The 15,830-nt window shown below is 41.6% G+C and overlaps 1 protein-coding gene across 2 annotated transcripts; it reads right to left on the bottom strand.

Annotated features, from left to right (window-relative positions):
• Window positions 1-589: 589 nt before the first annotated feature.
• RIT1 (Ras like without CAAX 1) lies at window positions 590-14,955 on the bottom strand. 2 transcript variants are annotated; one of them, XM_068964055.1, is made up of 6 exons: window positions 14,855-14,955; window positions 14,250-14,394; window positions 14,021-14,077; window positions 11,502-11,575; window positions 11,090-11,281; window positions 590-872 (listed from the first exon to the last, which is right to left on the bottom strand). In XM_068964055.1, exons 2-6 carry the CDS (start codon window positions 14,350-14,352, stop codon window positions 831-833), a joined length of 468 nt encoding a protein of 155 aa, XP_068820156.1. In that variant the 5' UTR covers window positions 14,353-14,394; window positions 14,855-14,955; the 3' UTR covers window positions 590-830. The 2 variants fall into 2 exon arrangements, with proteins under 2 accessions (XP_068820156.1, XP_068820155.1); XM_068964054.1 differs by lacking the exon at window positions 590-872 and adding an exon at window positions 5,837-8,433.
• Window positions 14,956-15,830: the final 875 nt, after the last annotated feature.

Below are 15,830 nucleotides of genomic sequence, written 5' to 3'. Positions count from 1 at the left end.
TTTTCCCAGGTCAACTCATATTTGAAAGTTGGTCAGAGACTTCAAAATAACCTGCACATTAGGACCTAACAGTCCTTTGTGCTCTCCAGTGGTCTCCTTCATAACAAGGTATGAGTTTATTTTTCTTGCTTGTCCCCACACCCAAAGCCCTTGTTTCCTTACTCATTAACTATTAGAGCAGCCTTCTTGTTGCTTACTCCCAACTGCTCCCCATCCCCACACCATTCTATTGTTACATATAGAGCCACAATTTTCCACACCTGTTAACTACAACCTATCACAGCTTTATACAGTCCTTCAGTGATCTCCCAAGACACTTGGACATCATCCAGTTCAGTGATCCCTAACCCAGGAATGGCTGAATGGCTAGGTGACTACAATCAGAATCACCTGGGAGGGTTTTGTTTTAACCCTATCAGGTCCTATCAGAAATCTATGAAGTTGAAATCTCCAGAGGCTAAAGTGAGAAAATGAGAAAAAAAAAAAAAAACAGCTTTCCAGTTGTTTCTTTCTTTTTTAAATAGTTTTATTTATTTGTTGGTTGTGCTGAGTCTCCATTGCTTCGCAGGCGTTTCTCAGCTGCAAGGAGTAGGGGCTACTCTCTCGTGTTGGAGCTCGGGCCTCTCATTGTGTCGGCACCTTTTTGCTGAGCGCAGGCTCGAGGCTGCATGGGCTTCAGCAGCTGCAGCACGTGGGCTCAGTAGTTGCGGTTCCCAGGCTCTAGAGCACCAGCTCAGTAGTTGGGGCACATGGGCTGTTTCTCTCCGGCACGCAGGATCTTCCCAGGTCAGAGATTGAACGCGTATCTCCTGCATCGGCAGATGGGTTCTCTACCACTGAGCCACCAGGGAAGCCCTCCGTTGTTTCTGACCCTGAATAAACAGATATTTGAAAATCATGCACCCTTGAGACTAGGCTCCACAGCTTTCTACCCTGCCCTATGGGCTCTTGCTACACCCCACCTCTTACTGTTTAACCCCAAGCTTGCTTTGTTATGCCCATTCTATGTACGACACTGTGGTCTTGACTTTCCCAGTTTCGAATCCTCCATCGAAGTTGTCCTACAGACACAACTCGACTTTTTGTCCCAAGTCACACTTTTCCTCCTTTGGAGTAATCTTCATGGTCTAATTCCACCTACCAATTTAATCCTAGATCTTGCAATTTTTTAAAATTAGTGACTGTACTGTTCTGTTCTTTTTTTGGAGCTGTGCTGTGTGGCTTGTGGATCTTAGTTCCCAAATCAGGGAATGAACCTGAGGCCTTGGCAGTGACAGCACAATCACTGGATTGCCAGGGAATTCTGTTTTCATGTTTCCTACAGATTGCTTTGTCTTCCCTATCAAATGTAAACCACTGGGAATAGAAACTTTGTGTTAGGAGCCTTTAGTTGGGTTAACTAACTTATTTTAGCCTAAGGAAGTTGGCCACACTTGGGTCTGACTATCTCGACAGTGAAGAGAAATAGGTCTGCAAGCCTCTATAGATGGGTTGATTCCCTTATGCTTTCTGATCACATTTTCCTAAAGACTAAAATCCATCCTGGTTCCTGCAGGCCTTACAAGGTCCTTCACTTCTAAACAGTGGTGCCAGCAGATGGCAAGTCAATGCGACTCATTAAAGGAGAATGTGCTTTCTGTAGACAAGGGTTAAGGCAGCTCTAGCTTTCTGCATGGGCTTCCCTGGTGACTAGCCAGTGGTAAAGAACCCGCCTGCCAGTGCAGGAGATGTGGGAGATGCGGGTTTGATCCCTGGGTCGGGAAGATCCCCTGGAGAAGGAAATGACAACCCACTCCAGTATTCTTGCCTGGGAAATCCCACAGACAGAGGAGCCTGGCGGGCTATAGTTCATGGTGTCACAAAGAGTTAGGCAGGACTTAGCAACTAAACAACAATAAGCTTTCTGCATGGGTATGGGTGTAGGCTAGTCAAACACGTGAAGAGCACACCACTGAAACAGGTAACCAATAAAACAGCAAGGAATAGCAAGACTCACCTTCCAACTTTCATTGAAAAAAAACTTAAAACTTCTGAGTAAAATATAAATATAGTTGCTAATTATTCTAATACATGCTATACCTAATTATTGACGGCCAATACTTAGTGGGGAAAAAGAAAGACAAATTTAATTCATGCAATGAGAACATTTAGAGATACTTTGAAGATAGGGTAAATGATATCTTCGGTCGTAAATTTAGGATTTCCAACTACTTCCCTGTATGATGTTACCGTATGAGTTTCAGTTCCAGCTGAGCTGATGAAATGTGAGAATAAAGATTTGAAAATAAATTTTAATTTGAAGCTGAACAAATCCAGGATTACTACAATTCCAATGTTTTCAGTATTAAGTATCTTTTAAAGCCAAGTGTCCTGTCAATTTAACTAGGACTTTTAAAAATAAGACTACAAATTTATCTCATCTTCCTCAAGATTGAGTTTGGAAAAAGTGCAACATGGCCAATCATTTATCAATGGCATACTAAACTTGTATAAGCAATTTCTTCTTAAATAAATGAGTAATAAATACCAGGAATGAGGAATTTCAGAAATTACACTTCTGATGTAATCTCCTTATTACTCTATTCTGGTCAAATGCAATCTCTCCTGAATTTGTCTCCTCTTCCACTCACTTTTTTAATTTGGCAGCACTGGGTCTTGGCTGAGGCATGCAGGATCTTCAGTATTTGTTGTGAGATGCAGGATCTTTAGTTGCAGCATGTGAGATCTAGTTCCCTGAACAGCAGTCTCGTGTATTTTAGCCACTGGAGCACCAGGGAAGTCCTTCCCATTTACTTTTTAAAAATTTGGTCATGCTAGGTTTTCTCCAGTTGCACTGAGCAGGGGTTACTCATTGCAGTGGCTTCTTACTGTGGAACACGGCCTCTAGGGGCCACCAGCTCAATAGTTGTGGCACACAGGCTTAGTTGCCTGCAGCGTGTTGAACCTTCCCAGAGCAAGGACAGAACCCATGTCCCCCACACTGGCAGGCAGATTCCTACCCACTGGACCACCAGGGAAATCCCAGCCTTGCGTCTCTGTTGTGGCACATGGGCTTCTTAAGTTGTGGCACAGTCTTAGTTACCCCATGGCATGTGGGATCTTAGTTCCCCGAGCAGGGCTCAAACTCGGTTACCTTGCATCAGGGCCAGATTCTTAACCACCTGACCACCAGGGAAGACCCCTCCACCTAAAGAGTCAACTCCACTGATCTGCCAGGCCATTGTAAATCCTTCCTTCTTTGAATCCTTGTTAACACTCCCACTTTGAAGCACGTAATCTATTAAAGATTGATCTCTAGTTGTTTTGTATATGCAAATTTTATCAAAGCTGCAGAGCTGGGAGCTTTTTAGTCCTCTGACTGTATCAGAATCCCTCACACCTCTAAGCAAACAGTGCTTAGTGCATATAAGTGTCCATAAACATTTTGACTGTAATTCCACTGCCTATCCTAAGAGGTTACATTAGAACATGGAATGCTCCTCTTCCATTACCCATTTAACAGTGGACACTCTGATAGTTACTGACCTACTCAATAAGTGTTAAATAATGAGGACACAAAATATACTTCTTTAATGTCTAAACTGGGTTTCCCTGGTGGCTCAGACAGTAAAGAATCTGCCTGCAACGCAGGAGACCCAGGTTTGATCCCTGGATCATGAAGATCCCCTGGAGAAGGGAATGGGTACCCACTCCAGTATTCTTCCCTGGAAAACTCCAAGGACAGAGGAGCCTGGTGGGCTACAGTCGATGGGGTCACAAAGTCGGACACGACTGAGCAACTAACACTTTCACTTTTTCAATGTCTAAGTTAAGTCCTCTCTACCAACACTGATACAGCAATATGTGAACTGTGAACTTCCTGATGTTCAAGCTGGTTTTAGAAAAGGCAGAACCAGAGATCAAATTGCCAACATCCGCTGGATCATCGAAAAAGCAAGAGTTCCAGGAAAACATCTATTTCTGCTTTATTGACAATGCCAACGCCTTCGACTGTGTGGATTACAATAACCTGTGGAAAATTCTGAAAGAGATGGGAATACCACACCACCTGACTGGCCTCTTGAGAAACCTATATGCAGGTCAGGAAGCAACCGTTAGAACTGGACATGGAACAACAGACTGGTTCCAAATGGGAAAAGGAGTGCGTCAAGGCTGTATATTGTCACCCTGCTTAACTTCTATGCAGAGTACATCATGAGAAACGCTGGGCTGGAAGAAGCACAAGCTGGAATCAAGATTGCTGGGAGAAATATCAATCACCTCAGATATGCAGATGACACCACCCTTATGGCAGAAAGTGAAGAGGAACTAAAAAGCCTCTTAATGAAAGTGAAAGAGGAGAGTGAAAAAGATGGCTTAAAGCTCAACATTCAGAAAACGAAGATCATGGCATCTGGTCCCATCACTCCATGGGAAATAGATGGGGAAACAGTAGAAACAGTGTCAGACTTTATTTTTGGGGGCTCCAAAATCACTGCAGATGGTGACTGCAGCCATGAAATTAAAAGACGCTTACTCCTTGGAAGGAAAGTTATGACCAACCTAGATAGCATATTCAAAAGCAGAGACATTACTTTGCCGACTAAAGGCCGTCTAGTCAAGGCTATGGTTTTCCCAGTGGACATGTATGGATGTGAGAGTTGGACTGTGAAGAAAGCTGAGCGCCGAAGAATTGATGCTTTTGAACTGTGGTGTTAAGAGAAGACTCTTGAGAGTTCCTTGGACTGCAAGGAGATCCAACCAGTCCATTCTGAAGGAGATCAGCCCTGGGATTTCTTTGGAAGGAATGATGCTGAAGCTGAAACTCCAGTACTTTGGCCACCTCATGCAAAGAGTTGACTCATTGTAAAAGACTCTGATGCTGGGAGGGATTGGGGGCAGGAGAAGGGGACAACAGAGGATGAGATGGCTGGATGGCATCACCGACTTGATGGACGCAAGTCTGAGTGAACTCCGGGAGTTGGTGATGGACAGGGAGGCCTGGCGTGCTGCGATTCATGGGGTTGCAAAGACTTGGACACGACTGAGTGACTGAACTGAACCAACACTGATGCCTATTTATAGTAGTGGAGATAAAAGCAGTGACCTTCACATAAAAGATTATTCCTCATTGTCTCGCATTTAGCTTATATACTTGAAACAACTTGAATTAACCCTTGATCAAATGGCAAATGCAGTACTACTTTGAACATGTTTTTTTCTGTCTTCTCACTGAAGAGGTAAGCTCTTTTTTAAACAAAATTTTGCCTCATCCCTCTGCCTCTTCCCAGAGATGCAGGGGTCTCAGAGGGTCCCTCAGGCACTTGGAGGCAGCGGTTCACTCTGCACCCCACGTTCTCCAATGGCATGGCCAAATACCAAGTGTCACTGGTCTACTGGCTCCAGGATGGGGACAGTGTTTGAGGTCAGGAATCAGAGCCAGGAGGTGCCTGGAACTGGGACCTCAGCTCAGAGAGACAAGAGGGAACCTCTGCAGCCGTAGGACGCAGCACCTCCACCTCCCTCCTTGGCCCTCAAGCTTTGTGAGCACCGAGGTAACCTCTTCGGATGAGGGGGCATTCCGTGGCATGCTCCTGACTACTTGATACAGCTGTTCTGTGCATGGTAGGCACTCAAAACTCTTTTCAATCAATATTTTCCAGAATATAAAATCTCACAGTATTCTTTTCTTAAAATGACCTCTGTATAACAATTCCAAACATTTCTACCCACATATAGATAAATAAAGGAAAGGTCCAATAAGTTGTTTAAAAGTTTTGTATTGTGTCATACAAACTGTCTTCAAAAACAAGTGCATAAGTGAAAAATTTTTCTTCCCTTTGCTCCTCAAACATTACAGTAGACCAATTCCTGCTAATAGATCACAAAGGTAAAACATTATGTCCCCTTTTGAATTCTTAACAGTTAATTCTAGACACCAGCTTCCAAGTTTTGTAATTTACCAATCTGGTATGGACATAAACAGTTCCAGTGCTTTTCAACTTATCTATCCCTGAATTTTTCTCTCTTCAAAGTTCCAGGCAGTAATTGATTTTAATGCCCTCAAGTTAGATAAAGCTATTTAGAGCTTATAAATTATTTACACTATACAATCACTAAGAATAGAACTATGACTTACACATTATACCCCTCTAACTACTTAGCACCATGAACAGAATTCTCAGTACTAATTGATGGGCTAATTATTCCAATGATCAAATATATGACACTGATAGTCTTAAAAACACTCATTTGTTATTTTTCTTATATACAATAGAAATTCCCTCCTGTCTTAAAGATTTTTTTTTTTCTGGCAATATTCTCTGCTGCCTTGACTATCCTGAACTTCTTGCCTGATGCTAATAACAATTCCCTAGGTCATTAGTAATGAGAAGCTAAGGCATTAAACCTAACAGGCCCTAAGCTAGTTTAAATGTGGTGAAACACTATTCATAGAATTGCACCGTATGTATCTTCTGTCATGGTTTTCCAAAGTGCTATGATTCCATTACGATATTTGTCCTGCATAGATTCAAATTCTGTATCTTTCACTTTTGGATGGCTTGAGTACCATAAAACATGATTTATTTGGTAGCAAAAACATCTCCAGGAGTTTCAAAAGGGATCACTACTCAGCTAAAAAAGTTACAATCATCACTTTTCTTTAAACCTAGAACATATACCACTGATTGGGAGGAAAAACCCCATCCTTCTGTTGGTAATAAAAATGGAAAACAGTAAGTTGGGCTGTGTACTTTTTAAAAGGTGCTACACAAGGTCATGTTCTTGAAGTGGTCACAAACACTGCTTCAGTGACATTCAATGTTCAACATATGCTACATTACTCTTAGCACTTTTGTACTTCATCTCCACACACAGCAAGTTCAGGTATCAAAATAATCCTGGTTCTAAAAGAAAGCGCTCACCACCAATATTTAAAGCTGATTCTTCCCAAGAAGGTAGGATAGTTTTTCCACTATGCAGTTATCAAAGTGGTATTCTCTTAGGCTAAGCTTTGTCAAGGCTCAGAGAAAACCCTGAGGTGAACTTAGCAAGGTCCTTGTAAAGAAACCTTCAATGAGAAACTCAACATATGGGGATTTTAAAGCTTCAAGACTGGCTCATTAAACAGAAACGCCACAGGCTTTCTTAGAACACTGAGTCTAGTGATTGTCTGTGTCAAGGAGGCGCATACTCAATTTTACTAACTCCTGATGAGTCTCCTCTGAATGGAAAACGCAGTCAGTCTGACAAAGGGCCTATAAAACATTCTGCCAGGCTTAGCTGTCCTAGAGAGCATGGAGAAGTGAGGGGAAAGCACTAGGAAGCAATTAACACTGGTGAGTGCAACTCTGGGGAAAAAAATAAACCTGTACAAGGCAATGGCTATCCCAACCAAGGATTTAGATTAAACAGGAGTTTAGTAATCTAGTAATGGTTTCCAAAGTGTTTACCTTTAAAGGTAAAGAAAGGTAAAACCCTGAAAGGAACAGTAAAGTAACGCTGTAGGGAGAAAGCAAGCTTCATTACATTTTACGTGTTTGTTCTCCCAGTGAATCTGGGTCAAATGTGTACTTCTCAGAAAGGACAGGCTCCTCTGGGGAGCACTGTTCTGATCCTACCTTTTTCTAGCAAGTTCCTGCAAAACATACAGCCTGATTTCCCCATTCTCATCACTATCTGCAACAGGAGTCAGTTCCATAGCTATCGGCTGAACTTTAGCACTGATCTCTGTAGAACTGATTTCCCGATATGATTTTTATTCTGTCTCCAGGAAGCACAGCATGAATAGAAAAGACAGAAGTCCTTCCCTGAAGTCCTTCCCAGGAAACTGCAGTTGGGACCGCAAGAGAGTGCAGAATAGTGCATGGCAAAAAATTCCTCTTGTGAGCTTAGTCAAACACATACGGTAGGCATATTCCCCTGGGCATAAAAAACTTACATTAATGTCAGCAACAGAATCCAAAACACTGGTAGATCAAATTCTAATGTGGCAAATTAAAGAGTAGACAGTGCTCCACTGGGTTAATTGAATTAGCTAAGAGACAATCCTTTAAATACCACATCATTGAAATCTCCTAGTGGGCATGTCCCCTTCATCAGTCACTTTTAAAATAACGGTCATAACAGGAGAAAGAACAAGCACCATGCTCACTAATGCAGATTACTGGACTGCTCTGATCAAGCACTGCAGTTCACAGATAGCCATTTCACATCTTTCCTTCAGGTTACTGAGTCTTTCTTCTTCCGGAACGGGGATTTCAGCCTCTTCCATACACTGTTTTTGGGCTTAGATTTTTTCTCCATGGCCAGCACTGCCTCCTTTTCCTTCCTACGAATCTCCCGGACAAGGGCATGGAACACATCATCGATGTAGTAGCGGTATGCAGCAGATGTCTCAAAAAAGGGGCAGCTGAATTCTCGGGCCAAAGCCAATCCTTCTTCCTTGGTGACCTTTAAAAATGTAAACAAGAGAAAACTTCTAGTGGTAACAGCATAGTGGAATTTTAGCTGAGCTATTTAAAATCGTAAAAAACAATACTGTTAAAGTGCTGCACTATGTCAACAAATCTGGAAAACTCAGCAGTGGCCACGGGACTGGAAAAGGTCAGTTTTCATTCCAATCCCAAAGAAAGGAAGTGACAAAGAATTTCAAACTACCGTACAATTGTGCACATTTCACATGCTAGCAAGATAATGCTTAAAATCCTTCAAGCTAGGCTTCAGCAGTACATGAATCAAGAACTTCCAGATGTACAAGCTGAATTTAGAAAAGGTAGAGGAACCAGAGATCCAATTGCCAACATCTGTTGGATCATAAAAAAAGCAAGTGAGTTCCAGAAAAACTGCTTCATTGACCACACTAAAGCCTTTTTAACTCTGTGGCTCACAACAAACTGTGGAAAATTCTTAAAGAGACAGGAAAGCAGACCACCTTACCCATCGCCCGGGAAACCTGTGTGCAGGTCAAGAAGCAGCAGTCAGGACCTTACATGGAACAACGGACTGGTTCAAGACTGGGAAGGAAGTGTGACAAGGCTGTATACTGTCACCCCATTTATTTAACTTATATGCGGAGTACATCAGCAAAATGCCAAACTGGATGAAGCACAAGCTGGAATCAAGATTGCTGGGAAAAATATCAACAACCTCAGATATGCAAAAGATACGACTCTAACAGCAGAAAGTGAAGAGGAACTAAAGAGCCTCTTGATGAAAGTCAAAGAGGAGAGAGAAAAAGCTGGCTTAAAACTCAACATTCAAAAAACTAAGATCATGGCATTTGGTTCTATCACTTCATGGCAAATATATGGGGAAAAAGTGGAAACAGTGACAGATTTTATTTTTTGGGTTCCAAATTCACAGCAGACAGTGACTCTAGTCATGAAATTAAAAGATGCTTGCTCCTCAGAAGGAAAGTTATGATAAGGCTAGACAGCATATTAAAAAGCAGAGACATCTCTTTGCCAACAAAAGTCTATATAGTCAAAGCTATGGATTTTCTAGCAGTCATGTATGGATGTGAGAGTTGAACCATAAAGAAGGCTGGGCGCTGAAGAATTGATGCTTTCCAACTGTGGTGCTGGAGAAGACTCTTGAGAGTTCCTTGGATAGCAAGGAGATCAAACCAGTCAATCCTAAAGGAAATCAACCCTGTATACTCACTGGAAAAGACCCTGATGCTGGGAAAGATTGAGGGCAGGAGGAAAAGGGGTGACAGAGGATGAGATGGTTGGATGGCATAACTGAAACTCGGTGGTTTGATGAGTTTGAGTAAACTGGGGGATAGTGAAGGACAGGGAAGCCTGGTGTGCTGCAGTTCATGGGGTCGCAGTATCAGACAAAACTTAGCGACTGAACAACAGCAGCAGAAAAAAATTACAGCTGCCGCCCCAAAGTGAAGTAACAGGAAGAGCCCTCTCCAGCTCTGGAGATGTCCCAGCAGAGCAAGCACAGTGATATCTGTATTGCTGAGAGGCTGGATTATTTCACTTCTAAGACTCCTTCCATCTTCAAACTATGTGATTCTATTTCTAGTCTACTTTAAAGGTAACTTTTTGGAACAGGGAGTATTTATAGATGTCAAATATACAATCTTAATTTCCTCATACATTTCAAGAAAGTAAATCACAAGGCAAAGAGAAGTTGTAATTAAGCTACAACACTGAAAACCATAAGAACCTGAAATCAACATATCAAATTATGAATATAACATAATTTCTCCTACTTTTGGATGTTTAGCCTTTTTCTAATTTTTTGCTGCCATAAATAGCCTAGCAACAAATATTTTATATATAAATCCCTGAATAGATTATTCTGAAGAGAAAGCAACCAAGAAACATCACGAACTTAACTATTATCCAATTACTTCTAAAAATTCTATACCATTCATAGCCTTCACTAGTGGTGATAAACATGCCCCCTTTCACTATACCTGCATCTCTATACCAAAAAGCAAAATTTTAAACACTGCTGCTAATTTGAAGGGTATCACTCATTCTAAAATCCTCTACAATTTCTCTTATTCTCCCTCTACTGGGCTCATAATCCTCACCATCAGGAAGTATACCTTGAAGCCTAAGTTTCTCTCTTTGCAACAAAAAGAGACTTATTTCTGAGGCTTTAGGAAGTAAAAAGCCCATGATACCTCCATCTGTGCTTATGCTCACTTGTGTCTGACTCTTTTCGACCCTTTGGACTATAGCCTGCTAGGCTACTCCGTCCATGGAATTTTCCAGGCAAGAACACAAGTGAGTAGCCATGTCCTCCTCCAGGAGATCTCCCCAGCCCAGGGATCGAACTTACGTTTCCTGTGTCTCCTGCACTGCAGGTGGGTTCTTAACTGGCTGAGCCATCAGGGAAGTCCGTGACGCCTCACTTAAAGTGTATCCTATTTGTCATCTGATTTGTCACATGTGGATTTTGTCCTGTAAACTGATTCCTACAATCCAGATTTTACCCAAAATAACAGCAAGATATAGGGACATTTTCCAGGCTGGGGAGAAGCTAATTTTAAATTTTCATTTTAAGGCACAGAAATGTATAAACCGAGAAACACAAATGACTAATCTCACACAATTACATATAGCATTTTCTAGTCTATCCTCACCTGTCTTAGCTGCTTTAGGTCAGACTTGTTTCCCACAAGAACCACAGGAGTATCATCAGTACGTCGAACTCGATAAATAAGCTGTTTAAACTCCCGAACTTCATGGAAACTTCGACGATCGGTAATGGAGTAACAGATGATAAACCCTTCTCCTGCCCTCATATACTGATCCCGCATGGCTGTAAACTCTGCCTAGAGGGAAACAAGGGTCATTAGTGTACTAATACAACCTAAAACTATACATACTTTAGCTATTTAGTTCAGATCAAAGAGAGATTTGTTACCTGCTGTCCTGAGTCAGAGTGCATGAAAAATTAAAAGAAATGAACCAGTGATCTTCTCTGCATAAGTCTTTCCCTCCCCTTTACTAGCATGAAAAGGCCTTTACTCATAGCATTTTGAGATTTAATACCTGTCCAGCCGTATCCAAAATGTCCAGATTGGCAGGCTCATCATCAATACGGATCCGGATTTTATAAGCATCTTCTACAGGAGGGAAGAGAGGCAGTACTATCAACTCATAAATGCAGGAATACGCAAACTTATTCTGAAATTCATCTTATGGAAAAGATGATTACACACAAGTTTCTTTAAGTGCCCAGATGTTCAAAGGAAGCCCCTAAATCCATTCAGATATGTAAATTGGGTCAACTAATTTTTTTCTTCCACATAAGCCATGACGTAAATTTATTCATAGCTTAAACTTCTCAGACTTCACCTATAATTCTAAACTAAAAAAGAGCTCAGAGATTGTCTTTTTGAAAAGCGTTAGGCCATAAAAGTAACTTCACCATTTATTAAAGTTATTAAACACTAAGCATTATATTAAGTGATTTATATATATTAACTCATTCAACAGTGACAATAATTCAGTGAGGTGGTATTAACTCCATTTTACAGATAAAAAAAACCTAAATGTTACAAAGTTCATTAATGCTTTATTTATAGTTCCTCCTCATTTTTAATACAGGAAAAAGAAATATCAGAGTCTCTTAAAGAATTCATATAGTCAAAATTTCTCCTTTATGAGAGCTATTTCTCTATGTATATTATTATGGTAATCTTGGAAAATACCAAAAAGTAAAAAAGAAAAGCCTCACTATTTCCACCATTCAAACATTTGCTCCTTACACCCTGATGTATTTCCTTCAGTTTTTCCTGAATCCCTGCTTCTGACTCTTCCTCAGACGAAGGGCCTACTAAACCAGTGATTTTCAAACTACAGGTCATGCAGCCATCAGTATTTGTGAGTTGTGGATGAATTTAATGGGTTAGGACCAGCATTAAAATAAACAAGGAGAAATCTAAAATGAAAGAGGAAATACAAAAGTGCAACACAAGTAGTGAGGTAAATAGAGTTTCATGGTATTTTAATTACATATACATATGTGTAAATGTATACTTATATGTGCATGTTACAATATATTTTCTTCTTAGATTTAGCAGCCAAAGTTTGCAACAAACTTGCACTAAATTAGAAACTAAATGAGAGGCTTCTCCATCCATGGGATTTTCCAGACAAGAGTACTGGAGTGGGTTGCCATTTCCTTCCCCAAGGGATCTTCCCGACCCAGGGATCGAACTCAGGTCACCCGCATTGTGGGCAGACGCTTTACCCTCTGAGCCACCAGGGGAGCACAAATGACAGCAAACACCCGTATCTTTTTGCTCACTACTGTAACCCCAGGGCCTAACACAGTGCTTGGCACATAACTCAATAGGTAAAAGTATCTGTTGTTGAATCAGATGATATTGTCAGAAGAGCAGCTGAGTGGGGGGGAGGGGAACTTTTTCAGGGGACAAGTTCTTAGTTTAGTTTTTCGTTGTTGTTGTGGGGGAGGGGGTCCACCATGCTGCTTGCAGGATCTTAGTTCCCTGACCAGAGTTGGAACTTGTGCCCCCTCAAATGGAAACAGTCTTAACCACTGGTGTGCACTGTCAGGAGTCCCAGGAAAAGATATTTCTAAGTAAATTATACCAAGCCCTAAATTCATTTTGTTCCTAGAATTCCCACCAGTGTGAATTTGTGAACAATGTTCTAAATTGAATATAGTACATGAAAAAATAAGAACTGTTTCTGTTTTCCCCAAGCCACAAAAGCATCTACTATATAAAATGACCACATCCAAAGATGGGTTAGCACAGAACACTCATTGGCTTGACCCAACAGAAATTCTCCTGAGACCCAGGATCGACACAGTGTCACCTCCTGAAAACATAACTAATACAGCGGCCTTCTGTGCCTCCCCATTCCCATCACAAGTTTTCTATAATCCTGGGATATAACTTGTAAAAATCAAACCTGTCTCCTTATGATGTTTAGAGAAAATAGCAATTTTTTAAAAAATTACTTTTTACTCTCTGTTTTACTAATAACTGAGCATTAAGGACTGTGAAAGACATGAAGAAAGACCTTGCTATGTAATGAACTTGAGGTATAAGGAAGTAAAAAGCGCTTCTTGTGGAACAAGTAAGTCCAGGCTCTGGATTGTCTGGGTTGTAAAGAGTTCAGCAGGCTGGCTCTACTTGTTTTTCTGCTTCCTTTTGTGGAAGTTCAAACCAGCTGACTCATAGTTACAGAGTCAGTCTCAAATCAGACCCTTAGAAAAATGATAGTAATAGGCTTCTGTTAAGTGGCCCTTAAATTTTTCCTTTAACCTGGCAACATGGTATACCAACCATAAAAATATAACAAAGTGTCCCATTAATGTTCAATAAAGACAGACTAAGATGGCTGATGTACACAGACTTAAGCTAGGAAAAAAGAAAAGATTCATTTCCTTAGTAATCACTATGATACACTTATTAAGTAAGTCTGTTTAGGCACCAAAAAAGGATCAAAATATAAATGGTTTAAAACTGTTTCAAAAACTGACACAAAGTAACTTTTATGGGGTTTATTTGTAAAACCTAAGTGATGCTCTGACTTACCAATGGTGGGATCATGATCTTCTGGAAATCGGTGGCTGATGAACTGCATGGTCATGGCTTTAAAACAAGAAATGAAAGGTAAAATCCACACAAAGATGACCCATGGAAATAACTGTTAAGTATCAATACTGCATGCTAGCCAGTCTCCCAGCTGATTTGGGTGGAAAGCATTTGTTGTAAGCATTTTTCATTCTTACTTCTTGTAAGATGGAAGAAAAACGTCACCTACCACTTTTCCCTACACCACCAGCACCCAGCATCACTAGTTTATATTCACGAGACAGCCCTGCAGGGCTGCTACAGCTACCAACTGGGCGAGTCCCAGAATCCATTGTCCTCTTGGAGAATCCCGGGCTGCCCCGAGGAAAAGGCACCTAGAATAAAAGAAAAAAACATTTAATCCAGGATGGAGGCACCAGTGACGACAGTCCTAGTCAGCGCCCTGCCTTCCCAACGCTGGCCTATGACTCCTGCTCCCTTTCTGGCGGCCGTAAAAGAAATCCTCACCATCACCTTCCCTCCCGGACAGTTCAGTCTTATGACTTATCACAGGTTTTCCGAATTATTACATTTTCCAGAAGGTCTAGAGACAAAGAAATCTTGAATTTTTCAAACCGGGACACAGCAGGAAGGAGCCCAGTGAGAAAGCTGAGGTTTGAGGACCAAAGGAACACCTCCCCCTAGGCCGCAAGGGTCCTCTCACGCCAGCGGTACCCGGAGGTTCCGCCCCCTCCCCATTCCTCTCTCCGGCCCCCTACCCCAGCTGCATCCCTGGCCCGCCTCAGGCCCTCCACCCTTCCGTTTCAGGAGCCAACCTTCTCCTGCTGCTCTTACCGGTCGGAACTTGAAGGTCTCGGCCGGTCTAATCACCTACTTCGTCCTCCTCACTCGCGCCGAGGATCCGACACTGACCTGTGACCCCTCCCGCAGCCGGGAAAGATGGCGCCACCAGCGCCCGCGTCCCGACCGGAGGGGCGGGGCGGCCCCGTGACGCCCGCAGCTGGCCACACCCCCTTCGGGGAGGGCCATTTTCCCTCCAGGTCCTCAAAGCCAGTTCCGCGCCTAAGGGCCCATGCCCACAAAGGCGTTAAAACAGTTAACTTACCCGGTACTGTATATTTAAAAAATTTAGCCAAATATAATGGGTAAACAAAGGGAACGGGCACCCACCAAATCCTCCCCAAAAGAGCACCAAGATCAAGTTTAAGGCTTAACAGCAGAAAAAGAAAACTTTCCCTAAATGGACAAGGGCAATGACTTGGGCTCTTAAATGACTTGAGACAATCAGGTCTCAAAGACAACTAGTTATACTAATCAAATTTCTGCACATATTTTAAGCAAATGTTAAGTGAAATATTTAGAAAAAAAAATTTTTTAATTTTTAAGGAATATGCCTTCCCACAGGAAATGATAATTCAAGTTTTCAGGTGGCCTTAAATAACAGCACAAATGAAGGAGTTATCAACTATATCCACCTGTAGGTAGCACAAACAACCCCATTGGGAAATTTTTCTCTTGCAACTTTTGCACCCTTCCTTCTTTTTGAAGTAGATTTTTCCAAGAATAATTTGCATTTCCTTTAAAAATGCTTCCTTCACTCAGTACCTTTAACCATGTTCAATGAAGGGGGACAATATGAAAGTAAAAAATATCCATCATAAAAATCCTCTATTTTCATTTGAATTTTTAAGGGTTTACTTTGTACAGTCATAAAACTTTTGGAACTGCATGCAAATTTTGGGGTCCATGTATGTATTTTTCTGATGGAGCTATAATAGCATTATGTTGGGACTTCCCTGGTGGCTCAGAG

Source organism: Capricornis sumatraensis, chromosome 2 (genome assembly GCF_032405125.1).
Source record: "Capricornis sumatraensis isolate serow.1 chromosome 2, serow.2, whole genome shotgun sequence".
Lineage (NCBI taxonomy): Eukaryota > Metazoa > Chordata > Mammalia > Artiodactyla > Bovidae > Capricornis > Capricornis sumatraensis.
This window is presented reverse-complemented; position numbering and strand designations above follow the sequence as displayed.

Coding starts and splice junctions, on each gene's coding strand:
- RIT1 (XM_068964054.1), bottom strand. CDS start 14,352: ATGGATTCTGGGACTCGCCCAGTTGGTAGCTGTAGCAGCCCTGCAGGG. Junction 14,078..14,249: donor TGGTGGTGTAGGGAAAAGTG/GTAGGTGACGTT, acceptor CTTGTTTTAAAG/CCATGACCATGCAGTTCATC. Junction 11,576..14,020: donor AGATCATGATCCCACCATTG/GTAAGTCAGAGC, acceptor TCCCTCCTGTAG/AAGATGCTTATAAAATCCGG.